Source organism: Typopeltis vanoorti, chromosome 3 (assembly GCF_054136105.1).
Source record: "Typopeltis vanoorti isolate ZY-2024b chromosome 3, IOZ_Tvanoo_1.0, whole genome shotgun sequence".
In the NCBI taxonomy this organism is placed as follows: Eukaryota; Metazoa; Arthropoda; class Arachnida; order Uropygi; family Thelyphonidae; genus Typopeltis; species Typopeltis vanoorti.
In genome coordinates, this window is record NC_143551.1 from 14,534,339 (window position 1) to 14,559,587 (window position 25,249).

Sequence of the window (25,249 nt, forward strand, 5' to 3'; positions counted from 1 at the left end):
TGATATCCTCCAACTAGTCCAAAATATTTCTGCTAATCTTAAACTATGCTTCCCATCTGTGCTTCCTAGACTTTACAAACTTTACACTTTACAACTAGTAATCCTCTTCACTTGCTCATTGATTCAATCTTTTCAAGTCCTCTCTTGAGAAGCATTGACATCTGCTCCTCATAGTTCCTTGAAAACTCCTCATAATTGTCTCCAACTTTGTCTTATGCAAACAGCTGCATGTCACTATTTATATCTTCCCCAATATCATTAACATACATGTCAAACATCTGTAGCCCCAAAATAACCACTCTCCAATCTATTGCATTGCCCTAATGTACTACTATCCAACTCCATCTGTTTTAATTTAATTATCAGCAAAAGCCTTTGCAAAATCTGCTTCTCCCTTGTCCAGTGCATTTGTCACTTTGTTATAACATGATCTTCCTTTAACTTGTGCTGTCCATCAACCCAGTTATGAATCTTGTGCCTTACTTACATAATACTTTAACCACAAGCCTAGAAAAACAGACTGGCCTATAATTCAAAGCCTTAATCCTACATACCTCCCTTTTAAGGTTGAAAAACTTTGCCCTCTTTCCACTCCTTTGGAACTTGTCATAATCCAAGACTCCTATCAAAAAAAGATATATCGAAGCTGTTAACTCCCTAGAACATTCCCTCAAAACATGTAGGTAGTGATATATGAAGTCCTAGAGTTTATTAATGTCAAGTTTACTCAGTTCCTTATATACCTCCTGCTCACTTACCATCAGTGGCCCCTCCTCCTTTCCCACTGCACTCAAGTTCTGCATGATGTTACATTCGTGAGGATGAGATACCTTTATGAATTGCTCATTTCTGTTCTTCTGTATCCTCCTCCATGATTATCATTCAACCATTTTCACTAAACATTATCATCCTTCCATAATTGTTATTCCTTTTTGACCATGTATCGAAAGAATTCCCTGAGATTTATTTATTTTTTTTGCCTCATTAGCTGACTGCTACTTATACTCTACTTTTTCTACCTTTACCAAGGAAGTCACTTTTCTTACCTGCTCTTTGTACTCCTCATGCGACTGATTACTGCTCAACTTGTGTTCCCTGCATAATGACTTCTTCCAAATTCCATGCCTCACCTCTTCATTCATCCATTTCACACTTACTGTATTTAACCTACTGATCTTTGGAATGTATTCAGAATACACTGCCTTTTCCAAATTGTTCTGTAGCAGGACCTATATGCCATTGATCATCCAATTCCTCATTCCATGATATAGTACCAAGCCATCTAGATTTATCATAATCACCAGCAGCCTTATAGTTCAACATATATCCCTTTTTCACAGACGTCCCTATACCTCTGGCCACCATTAATCACTTGAGTGGTAGTGGCCAGAGATTTCTCTCTCCATTTATAATGATATCCTCTGATGAGATAATCATATCCCAAGACCTTTGAACCTTACGTTCCCTCTGTTATATATACTTCATAATGTAGTGGCTTCTCAAAAACTCGAGAAATTCATTTTCTTTTCCCCTATATGCTGTCTCTTCATATCATTCTCTATTATCATAATTAAAATCACCCATAATCATAATTTTCTTAACCAGATTATCAAATTTTCAAACTAATTTGCCTATACATTTCCTTCTCACATTACCAGATCTATTGTAAATCCCCAGTTAAATATCTCATCCCATCCACATCTATCTTGCATACTACTTCATACATACTACTGTATGTTCCTTGCATATTGGCATATTTCCTCCTACCATCAACACTCCTCCTCCTCCTCCTTTTCTGCCCTGTCTGTCTTCACAAAAAATATCATATCTCTTCATCTCTATTCCTGTCAGGATTTCATCCATATCCAACCCTGTCTCTCTTAATCTGACAAGTTTTGGGCAAATGAACTTGACACAATATGTTTGTTCCCCTTATTTCAATTACTTTTAACATTTGTGAGCAAACATAATAGGTCATTTCTGATTTTATTACAAGTTCCATCAACACCACTTCTTAGATGTGACTCCTCCATACCCCTCTGGTCAACACTCAATTCTGATTCTACATCCCTCCCCAGACCTAAACATTTCCCTGGCCATCTCAATCTTTTGTCTACTCACACATGCACTTTTGTATCCAACATCCATACTTCTCCCTGTCCACCCTGACTGCTCCCATTTCCTTGTCTGGTGTTCCTTCCATTCTGTCTCACTTATACTACTCACCTCTCCATTCACGAGCTCTCCTACCATACTTTCCTGCTCTTCCACATCATCTCTTGCTTTCTCAGATCTGTTCACTGTAGTCATTACACTCCCTTCCATCAACAGTTTCCCTAGCTGACTTACACCAAATTCCTGTATGTGCAGTGTCTCTCTCTGTAGCTCCATCTGTCCCTCAGATTCATCCCATATGTTCACAAAATGCATTCTTTCTCCTTACACAGTTCTACTAGCATATCATTCATAATCTTTGCTTGCCATCTCAACTTATCACTATCACACCTGGGCAGTGCACTGACTGCCTTTCTTACCATACTGTTATCTTTTACTCTCCTCGATAGCCTCTTGATATCAATTCTTTCGTTATTGTTACCAACAAACTCTTATTGCTTGCTTACATCCTCATATCTTTAGCTTTGCTCATTCTGCCTCCAGGAAAACAGACATGCACCTTCTCATTCACCACACCTCTACTAACTGAATCCTCATACAGAGTCACTGTCGAATCATTTACTTGCTCTTTCACTCCATATTTGCTTTATCTCTTGCCTCATCTTTACCAACTCTGCTGTAATGCCTTGAATTACTTTCTCACTGGCATTAATGCTCTCTGCCTTTTCAGTTGCACTCTTTTTCATTGCCTTTCACAACCACATCATACAATCAGTTGGCCTATCTTTCTCACATCGTACATTATTGTGACTCACAGCAGCTCATTCATGTTTCTTTCACTTATTGCTCACTCTTTCACCTCCATTCTTTACAGTACAATTTCACTTATGGCAACACCTCGTATTTATGGCACTCTGTCATGAAGCATCCCAACGTATTCTCTCTTTTTACTCATATCACACTATATGGCACAAAATCCCTAATCCTAAAATGTCTAAACCTCTGAATAACAGGTGTCCTGGTCATCATTGGTCTTGTTCACAGTAGGAGCTCTGTTGTCTCTCAGACGGAGCTCTGTAGCTCCATCTGAGGGACAGATGGAACTACAGAGAGAGAGAGAGAGACACTGCACATACAGGAATTTGATGTAAGTCAGCTAGGGAAACTGTTGATGGAAGGGAGTGTAATGACTACAGTGAACAGATCTGAGAAAGCAAGAGATGATATGGAAGAGCAGGAAAGTAAGGTAGGAGAGCTCGTGAATGGAGAGGTGAGCAGTATAAGTGAGATAGAATGGAAGGAACACAAAACAAGGAAATGGGAGCAGTCAGGGTGGACAGGGAGAAGTATGGATGTTGGATACAAAAGTGCATGTGTGAGTAGACAAAAGATTGAGATGGCCAGGGAAATGTGTTTAGGTCTGGGGAGGAATGTAGAATCAGAATTAAGTGTTGACCCAAAGGGGTATGGAAGAGTCACATCTAAGAAGTGGTGTTGATGGAACTTGTAATAAAATTAGATATGAGCTATTATGCTTGCTCACAAATGCTAAACGTAACTGAAATAAGGGGAACAAACATGTTGTGTCAAGTTCATTTGCCCAAAACTTGTCAGATTAAGTGAGACATGGTTGGATATGGATGAAATCCTGACAGGAATAGAGATGAAGGGATATGCCATAAACAACACTGTTGTGCAATGCACCTTTTATATATGCAGCAAAAGCAAAACACTTAATCGCACAGTCATAAATACTGCCAATAACTACCAGGCATGATCATATATATATACTAAAATAAATAACTTATCTGTGCACTATGCAACACTCTCGTGCCTTCTAGCATTTGATATTGATTGACTTTGCTGAAGTATTTGACATAATACCTCATCTGAATTGAATGGAAATGGACATTAAGTGGTTACATGAGTAAGTTGTTGGATTATATGGCATAAGTTCACAAAATATTTCAAAGAATATAAATATCTCACTTTGAGATAAGGAGAGACAAGAAGGAATAAAGTTATTCTTTTTTTTTTTAATAGGACTTTGATATGATCACTATTGGAATATTATGCACAGACATAATGAGTGGCCTAGAATTTGGTTGTTATTCATTTATGTTGTGCTTTACAGTTTAAACAACAGGAGAACAAAATAAAAATAATCTGTTGTGTTGTATTTAGTTTTGAAATCCACTAATATTTGAGTGGATTTTAAACTAGCATCATCAGAGCACTGTGTACATGGTACTCAAATTGCTGCAGAAACAGTTTAAAATTGCAACTGAAAAGAGCTAATGTCCTATCATGGTACCCTCTAGGGTCTGAATAAATAATGAAGTTATTCAGAGAAGTCAAGCCAAATGTGGTCTCAGAATGATTTCCTAATATCATTATTAAGTTAATGCTTCCAGGATGCTTAAAGGTAAAAGCTGTATAATTGGGAGGAGGCCTCCACTTAGCCTTTTAAGGAATATAGAGAACTGACCTGGGGTTTCTGATCTAATGACCAGTCTTCACCTTCTCATGATGTACCATGTTAGGTATCTATTTGGATACTAAAGAAACCAGGATGAGCTGGCAAATCAGGTTTTTACTGACAAAATTGTATTCTCATTGGCACAGCATGACAAAATTTCATGCCAGCTGAAGTGTCACCAGTTAAACATAGCCCTGTAGTTTTTTTTTTCAAGGATCCAGGGCAAATAGCATGAAGTCATCTGCTGAAACAAATTCCGGAACACATCCTAACTCAGCATCAGCAGAGTTCAAGATCAGTTTCTACTAAGGAAGAAATGGAGGAATTTGGGGGGCATTAGAGAAGACTGCTGACACAATGAAAAGGAAAAGTTGGTCCTTGCTGGATATCTAAACAGCAGAATAACAAATTATTACCAGACATATAAATGTGTTTTGGGAAAATTTGGAAAAATAGCAAACCTAATTATAATGGTGTTTGCTGGATTTCTGTTTAGAACATGGACTAGTTATAACTAACACCATATTCCAACATAAAAATGTGCACAAATTCACATGGAGAGAAGATTCAAGGAATAAGAAAGTCTCATTGACTGTGTTATAGTTGGTAGCGATGTTTTCCCTGCTGCTTTAGGACAGAAGAGTATACAGTGGATTTGAAATTTGGAAGAATCACCATTTGGTTTTCATCATCCACAACCATGGGTCCAATGCCCATAGGTGTCTGATGTCATCTTGATATGATTCTTCCATTGAATTCTATTTTGTGCAAGGTGACTCAGCTTGTGTATAGAGTTTCTGCAGCATTTGACGATGTCATCGCCCCATTCTCTGTTTGGTCTTCCTCTTTTGTTCTTTCCTTCAATCATCTCAAACAGCAGCATTTTTAATTTCCTCTCTTCGTTCATTCTACATATATGGCCAAAGAAAGTAGTTTCCTTTTGATTATTTTGTGGATCATTTCTTTTGGTTGTATTCCTCTGTAGATTTCCTCATTATTCTCTTTCTGGATCCAGCTTATTCTCAAGATCTTTCAAAACACTTCCTCTCGAATGCTAATATTCTCCTTTCAGATTCTCTCAGGAGTACCCAGGCTTTGCATCTATGCTGCTGAAGATACAGGTTTCTATAATACGCAGTTTAGTTTGCATTTTTATAGCTCGGCACTTCCATATTTTATCCATGGCTTTTAAAATAGTTGTTGCTCTGGCTATTCTAATTTTTACCTCTTTTTTTGGGTCCAAGACATGCGTCATGTGACATCCAAGATATGAGAAGTGATCCACATTTTACAGTTCAAAATCCATCTATGGTAGCTCTGTTCAGTAGCTCCTGTTGTACGGATATCACTGTTTTAGTTTTTTCCAAGTTGACATTTAGTCCATATCTTTTTCCTTCTGTGTGTGTAGTGTTTGCAATGTCTGTTCCAGCCTTGCTGCGTCTTCTTCATGCAAAGCAGAGGTAGTTTATGGAATGACTTTTGGGATTATATTGATCAAGTGCATATAATAAACTATGTTATACTAACTAGTTTCACCAACTAAGGCTGTTGGCATCTTCAGGGTACATAACTGATGTAAGGCACTAAAAAGTAAAAAACTGTTACAAACTATAATCAGCCGATTCCAATTATATTAAACAAAGAACAGAGTGCGTACAATACATGCAGAGAGCGTGCATGATCTCACGTTGTTATTTAGGAACGTTCTGTAGTTGGCACTGTACTTCAGTTCTTGCAAGTTGAGAGATCACAAAAGGGTCTTCCAGATCACGGGTAAGATTAGTCCTTGGTTCCTGTTAAAGTTTTGTATACAGCGGGCAACTGTTTTGGCCTTTTTAAAAAATTCGGGAGCGGAAGTCCTCCTCTATGTAAAGAATTGTGCTTCTATCCCACTCTATGGTATGGTTCGTTCTTGAGAAATGAAAAGCTGACCCCGATTTTTCTTCTCTGTTATTATTGACGTCACCTATGTGTTCTTTTTGCCTAATTTCAAGGCTCCTTGAAGTTTGGCCGATTTAATTCAATCCGCACAAGCAGGGTATGTTATAAACTACAGCATATTTGGAGAAAGGATGGCTATCTTTTGGAGATCTTAAGAATTGTCTAATCGTTTCTACAGGTTTAAAGGCCACTCTTATTTTATGTGGTCTAAGGAGTCTTACAATCTTATTGGAAACTGTCCCTAAGTATGGAATGATGATGGTAGAAATATAACATATATCATCTCGTTGTCTTTGTCGGGGTTCAGAGAAAAGTATCTTGTGGATGAGTCTTCAAGGAAATCCATTCATGGTAAGGTTGGTAGATATCAGGGATAGCTCTTCCTGGAAGTCTTGTTGATCTGTCGTAAGGAGAGAGGCACGGTTCTTCACAATGTGTACAATACTAAGTTTCTGAGAAATGTGGTGACAGGAAGTGAAAAGTGAATAATGTCCTGTATTGGTTGGTTTGCGGTAAACTGAGAGGTTGATACCACCATTCGGAAGCTTCTTAATTAAAGTGTCCAGAAATGACAATTTAGGATTTAGCCAATCAAATTGTATTCTTATTGGTTAAACCAAAATAAAAAATGATAGTACAACATGACAAAATTTCAGGACGGTTGGTGTCGCTTGGTTAAACAAGGCCCCCGTTGTTTTCGCCAGGGAACCAGGGCAAACAGCGAAACGTCAGCTACTGGAACCCCAACTCAATATCACCAGAGTTAAAGATCGGTACTATCAACATAAGAAGCCTGAATGGCAAAGAAATGGAGCTAGCTGAGGAATTAAAAGTACCAGATCGACATTATAGCAGTGACTGAAACAAAAAAGACAAAAACTGGTGAGATCTTCCTGAGCAATAAATACAAAATGTTATATGCAGGCAATGACAATCAAGGAAAAGAAGGAGTAGCCATAGTATTCAACACAAAATACGAGGCTAATCTTCTTGAATGACAGTCAGCCTCAAGTAGAGTAATGTGGGCAAATATGAGAATGGGGAACTGGACAATGAAACTTATTTGTGGCTATGGTCTTGCAGAAGGGTCTACTAAGGTAGAAGTGGAGGAATTTTTTGAGGCTTTAGAAAAAGCAACTGACACAATGAAAAAGGAAAAGTTGGTCCTTGTTGGGGATCTAAATAGCAGAGTAGGAAATGATTGTGAGACATACAAAAATATTTTAGGAAAATTTGGAGAAAAGAGCAAAGCTAATAATAATGGCAAATATCTGTTGGATTTTTGCTCAGGAAATGGACTAGTTATTACTAACACCGTGTTCCAACATAAAAATGTGCACAAATTCACATGGAGAGAAGAGGCAAGGAATAAGAAAAGTCTCATTGACTATGTTATTATTGAGAGTGATGTTTTCTCTCTGGTGCAGGACACCAGAATATACAGAGGATTTGAAATTGGAAGTGATCAATATTTGGTCTTAAGCAGGATAAAATTGAATTTCGTATTGAAAAGAATAACATGTAAGAAAGTTTTAAAGCGAATAAAAGTTGAGCAGCTCTCAAATGTGAACTGTAGACTAACATACACAAATATTATTGAAGAAAAAATGAAAGAGTTTGAGAACAGGAACCAAACCTTGGAGATTCACTGGTAAGCCTTGAAGAAAACCCTGATTGATTCAGCCAGAGAGGCATGTGGTGAAGTTGTCTGCAAGGATCGAAAAATTAGAATTCCATAGTGGACACAGGAAGTTAAAGAGGCAGTGAAGGAAAATTAGAAATCATATCAAATGTTCCTGGCAAATAAGTTATCTTTTGCTTTTAGAGAATACAGAGACAAATGCAAGAATGCTAAACAGTGTGTAAAACTAGCTAAACAAAAGTCATGGAGGACTTTGGCAAGAATATAGTAAATAAATATCAAGAAGGTGGCAAAATACTCTGGATGTTGTTGAAGAAGCTTAGGAATGGAGGAAAGAGTGCTGTAAAAGGAGTTAGAGATGATAAAGGTGACATGAAAATGGGAGAAAAAGATATCCTTGAAGTGTGGAGTAATTACTTTGAAAAACTGCTAAATGAAACAAGCAGTGATGACAGCACAGTGGTAAAAAACACTAACCATGCATGCAGTCAGGAATACATATCCATACTTGAAATAGAAAAGGCCATCAAAGGCTTGAAATGTGGAAAGCAGCAGGAGTAGATGATATTCGACCAGAAATGCTGAAGTATGGTGGTATAAAAGTCTTACAGTGACTGCACTGCATAGTTCAGGAAGCCTGGACAGAGGGATGAATTCCCGATGATTGGAGCAGAGCTCTCATAGTACCCATATATAAAAAGGGAAATAAAACTGAATGTGAGAATTACAGAGGTATTTCCCTCCTGAGTGTTCCTGGCAAGATCTATGCAATTATACTTGAGAAACGGTTGAAAAGAATTGTGGAAGAAAAGCTGGGTGAAGATCAAGCTGAATTCAGGCCAAACAGAGGCTGTCAGGATCAGATCTTCACTTTACGACAAACAGTAGAGAAAGTATGGGAATATAACAAAGATCTGTATTTAAGTTTTGTAGATTTGGAAAAGGCATATGACAAGGTGCCAAGAGAGAAGCTATTCGATACGCTACAGTTATATGGTGTCAATGGGGCATTATATCAAGCAATACTTAGTCTTTATTTGAGTTGTAAGTCAGCAGTTAGAATTGAAGGGAGTACAGGAAGATGGCTTAATGTTAAATCTGGTGTGAGACAAGGATGTACATTATCCTCTCTGTTATTCATTATCTATATGGATCAAATTATGAAGAAAAGTGGTATTAAACATGATATCAAAATTGGAGACATTAATGTGAGCTCTTTACTTTATGCGGATGATGTTATACTTCTAAATAAATCCGCTACAAGTCTGCAAGATTCTCTGACTAAATTGAATAACTGTTGTAATAGATATGGTATGAAGGTCAGCAATAAAAAGACAAAGACATTGAAAATGTCAACTGTGTTGTGAATGGAGAACCTGTGGAACTAGTAAAACATTTCAGCTACTTAGGCATGATTTTTAGTGAAGATGGTAAATTAAATATTGAAATAGACAACAGAATCAGCAAAGCTGGTATGGTGGGAAGTCAATTGAATAAATTCATATGGAATAAGAGAGAAATTAGTCGGAACACTAAATTTGCTATACAAGACAGTGTTCAAACCAGTTTTAACTTATGGATCTGAGAGCTGGGTCAGAAGTAAAACACTTGACCAAAGACTAGAGACCGCAGATATGAGAGTCCTGAAAAAGATTAGAGGCGTGAACAGATGGCATCAATGGCAATATCATATTAAAAACGAGGATTTTAGGAAAGAACTTGACATTGTCAGCATCCAGGAATGCATTAGCAGAGCTAATCTCAGGTGGTATGGTCACTTAAATAGAATGGGAGAGGAAAGATTAACCAAACAAGTGTTCTCTGCCAGGTAGGCAGCAAAATGACCCAGAGGAAGATATAGGTAAATTAATACGGTACAAAGTGCCTTAGACGATAGAAATATAAGATCTGATAATGTTGGAGTCTTGACGAGTAACAAACTGATTTGGAGGAAAATTGTAGATAGGAAGTTAGTAATGATTTAAATTTTTTCATGTAGTACTATCATATCCTGTACACCCCTTGTTGTGAGGGTGCATGGCAGGAGTTTGATGATGATGATGAGAAATGATAATTGGTTATCTTTTTCAAGTTCTAGAGTGAATTTGATTGTGTGGTGTAGAAAGTTGATTTTGTTAAGAAAGTCGAACAGGTGCTTTTTTGTGTGGTTCCAAACAATAAAGATATTGTCCACGTATCTCCACTATACTGTGGGTTTAGGGTCTGTTTGAGATAAGATTTTACTTTCAAAATCCTCCATAAAGAGATCAGCACAAGATGGAGAGAGGGGGCAACCCATTGCAAGGCCAGTCACTTGCTGATATATGGTTTTATTCCACAAGAAAAAGTTTGATGTTAAACAATGACAGAACACAGACAAGTAATGTCTTGTGGGAGCAAACTTCCTAAAATGTTGATGACTTCCTCCACAGGGATGTTAGTGAATAGAGATGTAACATCCAGGTTGGCGAGTAGATCCGTATTGGAGATAGAGATGTTGTTCAGTTTTTCAACGAAATGTTGCGAATTTCGTATATAAGTATCCGAATTATGGATGTGTGATTTGAGGAGGCCTGCCAGTTGTTTAGATAACAGATAAGTTGGCGAAGCATCCGAATGGTGGTATCAACCTCTCAGTTAACCTACCAATACAGGACGTTATTTACATTTCACTTCCTGCCACCACATTTCTCAGAAACTTAGTACACATGCTGAAGAACCATGCCTCTCTCCTTACGACAGATCAACAAGACCTCCAGGAAGAACTATCCCTGATATCTACCAACCTTACCATGAATGGATTTCCTCGAAGGCTCATGCACAAGATACTTTTCTCTGAACCCCGACAAAGACAACGAGATGATATACGTTATATTTCTACCATCGTCATTCCATACTTAGGGACAGTTTCCAATAAGCTTGCAAGACTCTTTAGACCACATAAAATAAGAGTGGCCTTTAAACCTGTAGAAACGATTAGACAATTCTTAAGATCTCCAAAAGATAGCCATCCTTTCTCCAAATATGCTGTGGTTTATAAGATACCCTGCTCGTGTGGCTTGAATTACATCGGCCAAACTTCAAGGAGCCTTGAAATTAGGCAAAAAGAACACGTAGGTGACGTCAATAATAACAGAGAAAAAAATCGGAGTTAGCTTTTCATTTCTCAAGAACGAACCATACCATATTGTGGGATAGAAGCACAATTCCTTACATAGAGGAGGACTTCTGCTCCCGAATTTTTAAAGAGGCCACAACAGTTGCCCGCTGTATACAAAACCATAACAGGAACCAAGGACTAATCTTACCCGTGATCTGGAAGAACCCTTTTTAGATCTCCCAACTCGTCAGAACTGAAGTATAGTGCCAACTATAGAACGTTCCTAAATAACAACAAGTGAGATCATGCATGCTCTCTGCATGTATTGTATGCACTCTGTTCTTTGTTTAATATAATTGGAATCGGTTGATTATAGTTTGTAACAGTTTTTTACTTTTTAGTGCCTTACATCAGTTATGTACCCTGAAGATGCCAACAGCCTTAGTTGGTGAAACAAGTTGGTATAACATAGTAGTTTATTATATGCACTTGATCAATATAATCCCATTAAAAGTCATTCCAGAGCTTTTGGGGCAAGAAACTTAAACGTTTTTTAAGAGATAGTTTATTTTCATACCATATATTGAAATGCCTCCACCTTCTTTAATTTTATCCCTTGTTCTTACCAGATGTGTGATGAAGATGATTAATGATATTGGCTCCCCTTGTCTTGTGCCTTGGCTAGTGGCAAACCAATCTCCAGTCGCACCTGCTATCCTGACTGTTGCTTGTGCTTGGCTGTTGATCTTTCAGTATCAATTTATTGTCCACACCATAGGATTCCAAGACAGCCCGTGTTATATTTTGGTCACTATTATCAAATGCTTTTTGGAAGTCCACGAAACAGCAGTATATTTTTTTGTTCTCTCTTTCTTTGAGCTTTCTCTGCTATTAGTCTTAGTGCGAGTATTTGTTGCACTGTACTTCGATCTTTTTAAAATCCTGCTTGCTCATCAGGAAGATGTGCCTCCATATGACCCTTCAGGCATTCTGTTAGTTTTTCATTAGCACTTTGCCAAGATGACTCAATAGTGCAATAGTTCTGTAATTGTTCTCTAAAGCACTGCCTTTCTTATGAAAAGAACTAAGACCGATTTTTTCCACTCTTGGTGGGGGGCATAACCTGATCTCCATATTTCATTACATAGCTTATATGCATTTCTTTTACAACCCAATTCTCCTGTAACAATATATGCTTTATTGCATTTTTTTTTATTTATCTTTACTATTCTACACATTTTTTTCTGTATATTTTCCTTTCTTACTCTACTTCCTCTATCTTACTATTGTTTATCCACCTTCCGTATTTACTAGTCATATGCCTATGAACACTGGAAAATTTATTTGTTATACTTCACCATCCGATATATCAGTATTCGGCATATGACTCAATAAAACGTCTAGTAGATCTCTCTCTTACTAGAGTAAATTCCTTCAACAAAGTTTACATGAACAGTCGTGGTTCTTAAACAATTAAACTGCGCTTTTAATGCCTTAGTTGTTTCCCGCTCACAAGTCCGATTTATTTTGGAACAGTGCAGTTGTAAAATAAAGGATCAGGCAGCACTCTTTTAACAAATAATTAAAACACATTTATTTACATTAATATGAAATATACATGAATCAAACGACAGGGAGATTGTTTTCTCTACCCATCTATAAAATCTTTAGCATAAAATTAGAATCCTTTTACTTCAACACTAAATAATCTCTTTAACTCAAAAACTTATTTATTCTCTGCTTACAAATGCAACTTATTAAACTTCTAGTTTACTCGCAAAGAGGTTATCTAACTCTCTGTTAAGTTATTTTTACAAATTTGATATCAACTTCTAACATGCCAATTGACTCTCTTATGGACACTTCCCATTATTATTGAACTAATTCTTAACAGTCCATACACAACATATTTCCTAAATTATAAGAGAAAATACACAAAAGGATGTAACTTACAGAGGCTCTGTATCGCACATTCAGTCAAGAGTCTTGCATTAGAGTTTTTTATGGCATTTCTATCATCTCAGATCTTAAGCTTCCTTTGGGAGTGTCTTGCTTTAGCAGTATTTCGTCTGGAATTGGCGGGCTGTGGACTGCAACTTGTGGTACTCGAATAGCACTTACGAGAGGTTTCAACATACAGGCAAATTCTCCTCTGGATCCTACTTCTTGAACTTCTGCTGCTAACTGCCGACTTCTCTGCTTCTAACTATCGGCACTTCTGCTACTAAATGCTGATGACTGTGCCTCTAACTGTCGACCACTGATGACTGTAACTGCTGCTAACTGGCTCTCTTCGGTAGCAGCGCTTCACCTTGCTCTGTCGGCAACTTGACCTGGACACTTCTGCTTCATAACGGGAGGCCTTGCCTCTCCTTTTTCTCTGGCAGAAACTGTCCACGTTCTCTGCCGGAGACTGTCTCTCCTCTGTCGACCTGGAAGCTCTCTTTGGTGATGACTGGAAGCCCCTATTGCTCGGCTCTGTCCCTTTTTATTTTGCCTTCTCTGAGACTTCGCATGAAGGGTTGTAATCCCCTAAGAATTCGGCATGACTCTTTAATCTTCTTTTAAGTTCACCCCGCTCTTTGTTCTCTTCTGTGCACTCTTTTGATCGTAAGTTGTCGGCCAGCAGAAAGTTATTTGAACCTTTCAGATCACTCAGGCACTGACTTTGGAGGTGTTTACGTGCAGTGCTTGTAAGCAACTCTTACACACACTTTATCAAAAACAACTTTCTTGTGCTCTTTATACATAGCTATTATACAAAGTAAACAACTTTAACACACACTTAATACTAAACAAGTTTCTTGTGCTCGTTATACATAGCTGTTACACAAGGTTCCGATGGCAAAGCATTGCCTTTGTTTTTGACATTCTAACACAGTAAATACAGTCACTTCCCATAGGGATTAAAATTTAGCAAAATATACATAGAAACAAACAAGGTTATTTACAGTTCTCATGAGACTTGACCTCTGTAAAATCGATGTAAAGCCTTTGGTATTTTTAAGCTACATCGAATTTTACACTCCCCCATATTTTAGCATCTTGCCTATTATGTTGTCATTTCCAGGACTCTTGTTGTTCTTGAGATGTTTTATAGCCTTGCTCACCTCCTCTTCCAAGTTGTCATTTTCAAAATCTCTGCTGGTGGAGAGATTGCTTTTAGTTCTTTGATTACTTCTGTTGCAGTATTATTTAGTTGATTTTTATATAGCTCGCTGCAATATCTTGTCCACCTGTGTATGATTTCGGTCTTGTCCATCAATACTTTACCATCTTGATCTTGTTTGCCACTTCCTATTGACATTTCTTATAAGTTTATAGACCTCTCTAGTTTTGTGTTTTCCATAGTACTGTTCAGTGTCTTTGCATTGGTCCTCCAGCCATTTGGCTTTATCAGATCTTGCTGCTTTCCGTACTTCATTGCATTTTTGTTCATATAGCCATTGTATATTTGTAATGAAAATAGAAAGATTACCAAAACAAGCCTTAAAGTACAAGCCATTAGGAAAAAGAAAACTAGGACGTCCTCTTAAGCGATTCAATGATGACTTCTAAGGTGATTCAATGATGACCGTAAAATTGGAATAGGCCACGTTAGGCATAAATCCTTGATACGCATGATGATGATTGCATTTTTGAGGGTATAACTGGTCTACTGCCTCTGAATTCTCTCTTTTTTAGTTTCAGTTCTCTTTTCTCTCATACCAATTTTATGGTTTCCTGAGTTATCCATTTCTTATTGATCTTCTCTTTTTCAGGAATTACTTCCTCTGCTGCTTTTTTTTAGTACTGTAGTCAGTCATTCTGCTCTTGTATTTATATTTTGTTTTTCACTTGTGTTCTTAAGTATAGTTTCCAGTATATTTTGATATGCTGTTCTTAGCCTGTGTTCATTTAGTCTTGAGATGTCTCTAGCCTGAAAGTTTATTTTTCACTTGGTTAGAGTATAATAAAATTAGTTTAATCCTTTATCCAAGTGTGAGCAAACAAAGTTTTTGCCTGAAAGTATCTTCAGGACTGGGGTAAGGTGGTACAACACCAGGGCAACTCATTGCAAAGGTGGAGCAAGATACCAACACTCTCAACTTGCTCACACTTGGATAAAGGATTAAACTAATTTTATTATGTCTCTAGCCTTTGGAACTTTCCTTTGTATTTCTGTTTTAGTTTTATTCTTATATTTGCAATCACTAAGCTTTGGTCCGAATCAATATCAGCTCCTTGGAATGATCTGCACTGTTGAACTGATGTTCTCCATTTCTGATCTATTAATATCAGGTCGATTATATTCCTGTGTTTGCCTTTGAAGGAGCACCATGTCCATTTACAACAATCTTTTTGTTTTAATTTGGAATTGCAAATCGTCAGGTTGTTATCAGTGGCAAATTACAGAAGCATCTCTCCATATCCAAATTTTCCCATAACCTTTTCCTATCCTGTGTTATTTCTGCCAATCTTTGCATTCCAGTTTCCTCCAATGATGAGTATATCCTGCTTTGGTACCTCATCAATTTCTAGTTGTAGATCTCTGTAAAATCTCTCAGTGTCTTCATCTGCACTCTGTAGTGGGCGCATATACATGAATGGTCGTGATATTAAAGGTCGGGCACCGAATCTTGCAACCATTATTCTTTCACTAACTGGTTTGTATCCTATCATTGCCCGACAAGCCTTGTTGCTTAACACGAAACCTACGCGTGCTTCATGCTTACTTTAGTCCGTGCATTTAGCCTAGTGGCTTTGCGCTTCACAACCATATGCCTGGGGAAGGAGTGTCCTAGGTTCGATTCCTGTCAACAGCGTGAGGAGCTTAAGGATCTTCCTTAGCCATAGCTAAGTTAGCCAGTCTTTGGCATTGACAGCAGGGTATTTTCTGCCAGTTGATCTGGTGTTTTTCATCCTGCAAAGCAGGCAAACCAGTCAGAGTACACACATGGATTACAGTCAGGAATACAGACCCAGCCATAGGTCTGATTCCTATGCCGGTTCCGAAGCCCAGATAAAAATTTGGGGGACTAGAAGGTACAGTGAACTCCCGTAAAAAGGGGGGAACGCAGTATCATTACACAAAATTTATTTTAATTTATGCTTGCTTTTATTTCCTGACCAGAGAACTCTTCCACCATTTAATTCTCCTGACAGTGTCCATTTCATTTCTGAGATACTCAAGATGTCACATCTGTATTTCTTAATTTCTTCTTGAACCAACTGCAATTTTCCAGTTGCCCATAGTGTACGGACATTCCATGTACCAATTGATATTCCATCCTTTACAGTCTTGAGTTTGATTTTTTGATCTTTGTTTTCAGTAAATGATTTTTTGATCCGACCCTGATTGTTCGATTGGGGACGCAGACCTTGTTGACCGGGCGACATCCGAGCTGGCATGAGTCTTTTCTCTTGTTCGTTAGCATCGGATTTCAATCGTGTTTTCTTTTTTACTGTCAGCACATCAACACTTATCTGACAAACCCTTAGTCTTCCCTGAAGAGCTTGGGAGAGATCAAGAAGAAGCATATATATTTAGGCTTAGGGCATCCTAAGTTTGCCTTGATGCAGTACCGTCATTGGACTTCTGTGGCATTTTGTAGAGTTACTGGAGTTGTCCACTAACCCACCACTTCCTGTTAGTATTGCCGCTTCTTGTCCGGGACTGCTTATTGACTATTCACAGCTAGTCACCATTTCTGGTGGCCATTCCCCGATGTGCAATCTGGGGACCCATCTGGTGGCATAGAGCTTTGCTGCTTGGGGGGAACACCCTAGACCAGATTTAGTTTTACCCAGGATAAAATTGAAAAGAAGAATGTTTAAGAAAGTTTTAAAATGAATCAGAGTTGCCAGCATTCAGAGTGAACTGCAGACTTGCATATGCTAACATCATTCAAGAAAAAAATTAAAGTTTGAAAACAGGAACCAAATCTGGGAAATTAAGTGGCAAATCCCAAAGAAAACATTGATCAATTCAGCCAGAGAGGAATCTTGAGGTTGTCTGTGAGGATAGAAAAATCAGAACTCAAGTTGGACTCAGGTAGCTCAAGTCAAGGAAAAGAAGCAGCATATTGTAGGTTTCCTACAAGTAAGTCAGCTTGTGCTCTTAGAGAATACACAGCAAAATCTAAGAAAGAAAAGCACTTTGTGAAACTAGCTAAACAAAAGTCATGGGAAGACTTTGGTAAGAATATAGAAAATAAATATCAGGAAGGTTGTAAAATATTCTGGAGGCTATTGAAAAAGCTTAGAAATGGAAGAAAGAGTACTGTAAAAATAATCAGAGATGACTATTGGAGAAAAAACTGTGCTTGCAGAAGAAATTATGATCATATGAGAGGAATTCATTGCCTTTCCTATCCATTTGACAAACAATATCAGACTGGATATAGTGAATGTCTTAACACTCAAAACTGCCAAGAAGTAACTTCTTCCACAAGAAATTTGAAGAACTAGCTGAGATGAAGAGCAGTAAAAGAATTATAATTACAAAAGCAGATAAGGAAAATGCCATTGTAATTCTTAACCAACATGATTACATGGAATTAAAATAATATCCATTTTAGCATTAATGTTTCTTTTGACATTCGAAGATCTGTATGGTGGTTAAGTACTGCTAGTTTAAAATAATCCCCTTATAAGTGAAGAGTTGATAATTAATTTGTGCCTCTAATGCTTTTTACTGCCTGTAGTTGAAATTACGTTTATTTTATTTCAATTACACTTTAATGTAAATAAATAAACTTTTTTCACAGTCTCTCTCAAAAAACCACCTGGAGTGAAATTATATTTGAATAATTTTAATTTTTTTTTTTTTTTTTCTGAAATTACTTGGAAATTTATATTAGTTAGAGCTTCAGAATGATTCATTTGTGTACAATTCTCATTTTTAGATTGTTTGTTACGTATATTTCACCAGAATCGTAGTATATCTATTAAAGGTAAGAGAAATACTTTTTTTAATTATCAAATTATATTACAATTTAGTTGATAAAGATTTATGACAAAATACATTAGAAAAATAAAATATTTTTAAGTTTAGTGTATTTTCTTGTGATGTAGCTGATCTTTGTAATGTTAGTACAGGAAAATAAAAGAAGGAAGTATAAAATAAAAAATCCGAATTATGCTGGAATACACAAATGGAACACACGCTGAAAACTTCAATAAACCAGATTTTATATATGTGTGGAATCATGATATGCATTAATAACAAATTATCCAAATTATCTTTATTTTACACTTTTTTTTAAAAAAAAAAAAAGTCTTCCAATCAAAACTGGTTTTTGAATTAAATTTTCATGTAATAAAGCTAAAATAATTCCATTTACATCTATAAAGGCTGAATTTTTTATGAGCAATTCAAACTAATGTTACAATTGATTGTTCAATTTATTTTATTTTTTAATGCAAGCAAATAATATTTTGCACTGTTATTGTTGACAGTAGCATAACATTTATTATTATAAGTATTTTTCATCTAATACACATTTTATCAAATTTCAGAACAGAGTTTATACTAAATTTTATCTCAGTTATGAAAGATTGCAGGGTGCTTAAAGGTCAAAGGTCTATAACTGAGAGGAGACCTTCACATAGCCTTTAAAGAAATGCAGAGAACCAACCACGGTTTCTGACTTAATGTCCAATACTTACCTTCTCGTGATGCACCCTGTTAGGTATCTACCTGGATACTGAACGAACGCAGATGTGCTGCCAATTTGGGATTTAGCTGACCAAATTGTATTCTTATTGGCTTAAACCACAATGTAAAATGATGGTACAACACAACAGAATTTCATGCTGGCTGGGGCATTGCCTGGCTAAACAAGGCCCCGTTGTTTTCACCAGGGAACCAAGGCGAATAGTGAAAGTCAGCTACTACCTAAAACACATCCCAACTCAACTGCACCTGAATTCTGAAGAAATGGAACTAGCAGATAGTAAAATGACCTTAGAAGACAGAAATATAAGATCTGATAATGTTGTAGTTTTGACAGATAACAGATTGATTTGGAGGAAAATTGTTGATAAGAAGTTAGTAATGATATATTTTTCATGTAGTACTATCCTGTACACCCCTTGACGATACATGTTGGGAATATGATGATGATGAAAGATTGCATTTCCATGGCTCAGTTAATAACAATGTCCTTTGAAATAAGTTTAAATTCTATCTGGGATGCAGAGAATCTCTATAAGGATTTTTCAGCTAAAGTGAGCTGGCTGTTTTCATATGGAGGTAGCAGAGTTTCTTTCTTCTGAAAAATTGAGTTTTTCCATCCCAAAACAAGTCTGTCCAGAGAATATTTACTGTATTACCATATTTGGTATACACCCCTTGAGGTACATGTCATGAAGTTGATGATGGGTAGATCTTTTATTAGTATAATGTGAAGAGTATATGAGAAGAGCAATGTGTACAAAGAAAATTAAACATTTTTAACAGTGGTGGCTCGTGGCTTGAAATTGCGGGGGTGCTGCAACTTTCGAAATGCATACACACTGTGAGTACACTGTATATGTGTTTGGATAAAATATCAAAATTATGGTAAAAATTAAAAAAAAATTAAACGTGAAAAAATATTGTTTATTATCGATAAAATTATACTTTGGTATAATTCAAAATTACTTAAAAATAAAATATATTCTTCTTGTTTTGTTTCATGAAAAAATATTATATATTATTAATAAAATTATACAGTTTAGTATAATTCAAAATTACTTAAAAATAAAATCCATTATCATAACCCCAATAATGTTCTAAAATAAAAACTATAACAAATGTTATGTCTTTAATTGTAATGTCCAAATATTTAAAGAGACGGAGTAAACACGATAAGCACTACAAACACACTACTACTACTGGTGTAAACTGCATATAAACAACAGTGGAACTATGTGATGAACAGTGCCACATTACGCTAATAGCTCACATCTCACTATGACGTGCATATGCTTATGCACGTAGCAATATGACACTGTGGTAAACACAGTGCTGCTGGCATCCTTTTCCCTCCTGAGTGCTACAACATGGATTTTTATTATTTTTTTATACAAAATAAGAGAATTGTATAGGATTGTTGATGATAAAATTAAATATTACAAGCAAATATAAATAAATTAATAAATATATTTATATATCGAGAAAAATTGCGGGTGCTGCAGTTCTACAGTGCCCATGCATGAGCGACCCCTGATTTTTAACATTACATATATTTTCATGTGGCAGGTAATTATGATGGTGGGGACAGTTTGAAGCCGTACATTGGCATGAAATCTGCATGGTAGAGGAATCATCAGTGTGTGTGTGTGAAGTGGTCCAAGGATGTCTGAAGGAAGATATATCTGACTGTATCCCCAGTCTTGAGAGTGAATAAATCACTTTGGAGTTAAATTGGATGAATATGACATTCAAGCAAGGAGTGCTTAAGGATTAAAGCTATATAAGTGAGAGGAGACCTCCACATAGCCTTAAAGGAATGCAGAGAACCGACCAGGGCTTCTGAGCTAATGTCCAATCCTCACCTTCTCCTGGTATACCCTGTTAGGTATCTACCTGGATACTGAACGAACGAGGATAGGGTGGCAATTTGGGATTTTGCTGACCAAATTGTATTCTTAATGGCTTAAACAACAATATAAAATGGTGGTACAACATGACAGATGCCGGATGTGATATTGCCTGGTTAAATAAGGGCCTCCCGTTGTTTTCTCCAGGGAACCAGGGCGAACATCAAAAAGTTAGCTACTGGAACAAATCCTGAAACATACCTGAAATCAACATCACCAGAGTTCAAGATTGGTACTATCAACATAAGAAGCCTGAATGGCAAAGAAATGGAGCTAGCTGAGGAATTGGATAAATACCAGTTCAACATAGTAGGGGTGACTGAAAGAAAAAAGACAAGAACTGGTGAGATCTTTGTTAACAATAAATACAATATATTATATTCAGGCAATGATAATCAGGGAAAAGGAGTGGCTATAGTATTCAACACTAAATAGGTGGCTAGTCTTCTTGAATAGAAGACAATATCAAGTAGAGTGATATGGACAAATATCAGAATGGGGAACTGGACAATGAGACTTATTTGTGCCTATGGTTCCCCAGAAGGTTCAACTAAGGTAGAAATGGAGGAATTTTTTGAGGCCTTAGAGAAAGCAACTGACACAATGAAAAAGGAAAAGTTAGTCCTTGTTGGGGATCTAAATTGCAATGTAGGAAATGATTGTCAGACATACAAAAATATTTTGGAAAATTTGGAGAAAAGAGCAAAGCTAATAATAATGGCAAATATCTGTCGGGTTTCTGCTCAGACATGAACTGGTTATTACTAACATAATGTTCCAACATAAAAATGCACATAAATTCACGTGGAGGGAAGAGGCAAGGAATAAAAAAGTCTCATTGACTATGTTATTATTATTATTATTATTATTGTTCCAGGAAACTCCAAGGAGTCGACAGACTCATCGAGGGAGGCCCTAACATCATGTCAAGAACAACTATTCAACATTCACACAGTATCTATCATACCTTGCCTTGAACTCATTCACGATCGTAGCACCACACAACAGACTCTGGAAGCTTATTCCACTCATTTACCACTCTCCAAGTAAAGAACCTAGCTCTAACACCCTTGTCAACCACGCTCTTACCCAGCTTCCATGCATGGCCCCTAGTCCTCCCACCACCAGTCATATTTTCAAAAATATCTTCTGGATCAATCTTATAAAAACCCTTCAGTAATTTGAATGTCTCAATCATATCACCCCTCCTTCGCCTATCGTCCAATTTCTGCAACCCACAAATCTTCAACCTATTCTCATAAGGTTCATTCCACAGACCTGCTATCATCTTGGTCACTCGTCTCTGGATCCTCTCCACTTCCTCCCCATCACGAAGAAACCCTGGTACCCATAGCTGGACACAGAAGTCCAGATGGGGTCTTATCAAGGCTCGATACAGAGGAACAACAACTTGTTCGTCTCTGCATGTTAAAGTATTTTTCAGAAGCCAAGTGATTTGGTGAGCTGTTTTAGTTACTTTTGCAATGTGCCCCCTAAACTTCAACTCCCTATCCACCAGCACTCCCAAATCCCTGGCCTCATCAATCTCCTGGAGTATGGTTCCACCAATGCGATATACTGCTGCTATTCTTTTCACCCCAAAGTGCATAACCTTACACTTTGCCACATTAAATTGACATCCATTTTTCCTAACCCAGTCCTCCAAACTATCCAAATCATCCTGTAAAATTTTGACATCCTGTGCACTCACAATTGCTCTACCCAACTTTGCATCATCAGCAAACAAGTGAACACTTCCTCTCAGATCCTTTCCAATATCATTGATGAACAAATTGAAAAGCAGTGGTCCAAGAACAGAGCCCTGTGGCACTCCACTAGTCATAAGACGTCTTTTAGACTCCACTCCTGAATAAACCACTCTTTGATATCTCTCCTTCAACCACCCTCCTATCCATCTCACCAACCCTATATCTATACCCATCTGCTCCAGTTTACTGATTAGGGTTCCATGTGGTATCCTATCAAAGGCTTTGGCAAGGTCCTGTAGTATCACTGTAAACCCATTACCCCTATCCAGTTCAGCCGTCACTGTGTTATAAAACGTGAGCAAGTTACTGAGGCATGATCTACCCTTCACAAAACCATGTTGTCCCCCATACAATATCTCATTTTCATCTATCCAATCCTGTATTCTTTTCTTGACTAATTTCTCTAAGACCTTGACAATGATTCCTGATATGCTAATCGGTCGGTAATTTACAACAGCAGTCTTGGAACCACCTTTATGCAGTGGAACTATTTTCCCCTCTTTCCACCTGCTCGGGACTAACCCAGACCCGAGACTCAAATTAAACAAAATGGTCAAGGGTACTGACAATTCTTTAGCTGCTTCTCGTACAACATGAGCTGGTATACCATCCAATCCCACAGATGTATTGACATTGAGGTTATGCAATAGACTACTCACCTCCACTTCATTAACCACAATTCCCGTATAATCTACTGGTTTATTCGTTTCTGCAATGTCACCACCTGGATGATATACTTTTGCAAAGTGCTCACTCAGTAACTCAACTATCTCAACTGATTCAGTTACCTCCCTACCATCGGCATTCTTTAAAATCAATCTGCCATGTACATTTTTCCTTTTACTTGCTACATATCTAAAAAACTGTTTAGGATTCTCTTTAGCCTGCATGGCCAATGTTCTTTCGTAATCCTTTTTTGCTTTTCTTACCACACTCGTCACCCCCTGGCCTGCGCTTTATACCGTTCATGTGCCTGCCGGTCACCCTTCTCCTTAAATTCCCTCCATAGTTGTTTCTTTTTTTGCAGCTCAAGCTTAATGGTGTTATTCATCCATTTAACCCCTACTTGATTTATTATTCGGACTCTAGGTATACAGTCAGCCATTGCTTCATGCAAGCACTTCTTAACTACCTCCCATGCACTGTCACCTTCTAGTCCTTGCAGTTGTACATGCCATGGCACTGAACCAATCAAACTCCTAAGCTTGTCATACTTTCCAGCCCGATAATTCCACATGTACCCTGTCTTAATTGTAAATTCTACACATTTAGCCACCTCCCAAGTTAAGACCCTATGATCACTCTCACTGATTGGTGGCAATGTGGTCATATTTGTTACAGCCAAATCCTCAGATGTAGTTACTAGGTCAATCACTCTCTGACCCCTAGTATTTTCCATTACATGCTGTCGCAGATAGTTATCCCTTAATAACTGCATAAAATCCAGTTCCTTCCTCCCGTTTGTCCTCTCCTCACTCCAATCAATGCGACCATAGTTGAAATCTCCCATAATAATCACCCTTCTTCCACCCATTTCTTCTATTTGCTTGTGCATACTGTCACCACCATCTTTTCCATCACCTGGTCTATAGCAGCACCCAATTGTATATTTAGTTCTGCTAGCCACAATCTCACACCAAATGGCCTCAAATATGCTCTTTTCTCTATCCTGCAATTCAACTTCTATTCTCCTTGGCTGGAGCTCATCAGCTATCATCAACAATACTCCTCCCCCCATTTTATTCTCTCTGTCATTCCTGAACACACTATACCCATCACATTCAATCCCACTAGTTATATCATCTACAGTCAGCCATGTTTCACTAATACCTATAACCTGTGGTCTGGAAGTGCCAACCATGGCCAAAAACTCTTCCTTCTAATTCCTAATACTCCTAGTATTAGTGTACATGAATTTAAGACCCCCATTAGCCCCAACCCTACCTTGATGCCTTATATTAACTATCCCACTCAGATTTGTTGTCCTTATTTGCTCTGGCATATTATATTCATTCTTACATTTAACTGCCTCCATAAGGACTGTATATCTACTCCCCCCCCCCTTAACAAATCTAGTTTCCCTGAATTTGCACATCCACTACATTCAGCAACACTTTCTCAAGTCTTCTTACACCGTAACCATTCAAATGCAAGCCATCATTCTTATATAGATCCTTTCACCCATCAAACTCACTCCACACATCCACATATTCCACACCACTCGTCATACATAACCCACCCACGCATAAAGTCATTCGCAATTATGGCCCTCCTTTTAAACATTTCACTGTCATACCGTGGCAAAAGACTAATCATTCTAACTCTCTCACTCTTTTCTTTTGCTACCTCAAACAATTCATTCAGGTCTTCTATCATTTCCATTTTATCTCCTTTCGAATCATTCGTACCTGCCACAACAATAATTTCTTTCACCCTTTCCTTTTGCTCTCTAATAGACTCAGTTACGTCCTTTATGGTCGCACCAGGTTGGTACGATTTTGTCAAATCCTCTACTAACAAGTCTCCATACAGCACTCTATCCTTCATTTTGTTAATGTTCACATTCATACGTCTATTTTTCCTGTCATACCTTTTATTATTGGTTGGTTCATTCAGTCTACTTTTGTTCATGCACT

At 37.5% G+C, this 25,249-nt stretch overlaps 1 protein-coding gene across 2 annotated transcripts in view; it reads left to right on the forward strand.

Annotated features, from left to right (window-relative positions):
* Positions 1 to 25,249, forward strand: part of LOC150107935 (protein GPR107-like) — a 243,791-nt gene that overhangs the window by 180,395 nt on the left and 38,147 nt on the right. For both annotated transcript variants that reach the window (XM_090415461.1, XM_090415462.1), the window contains one exon: positions 18,165 to 18,212. In XM_090415461.1, the coding sequence (XP_090271587.1) occupies positions 18,165 to 18,212 (48 nt within the window). The remainder of the gene's footprint in view (positions 1 to 18,164; positions 18,213 to 25,249) is intronic.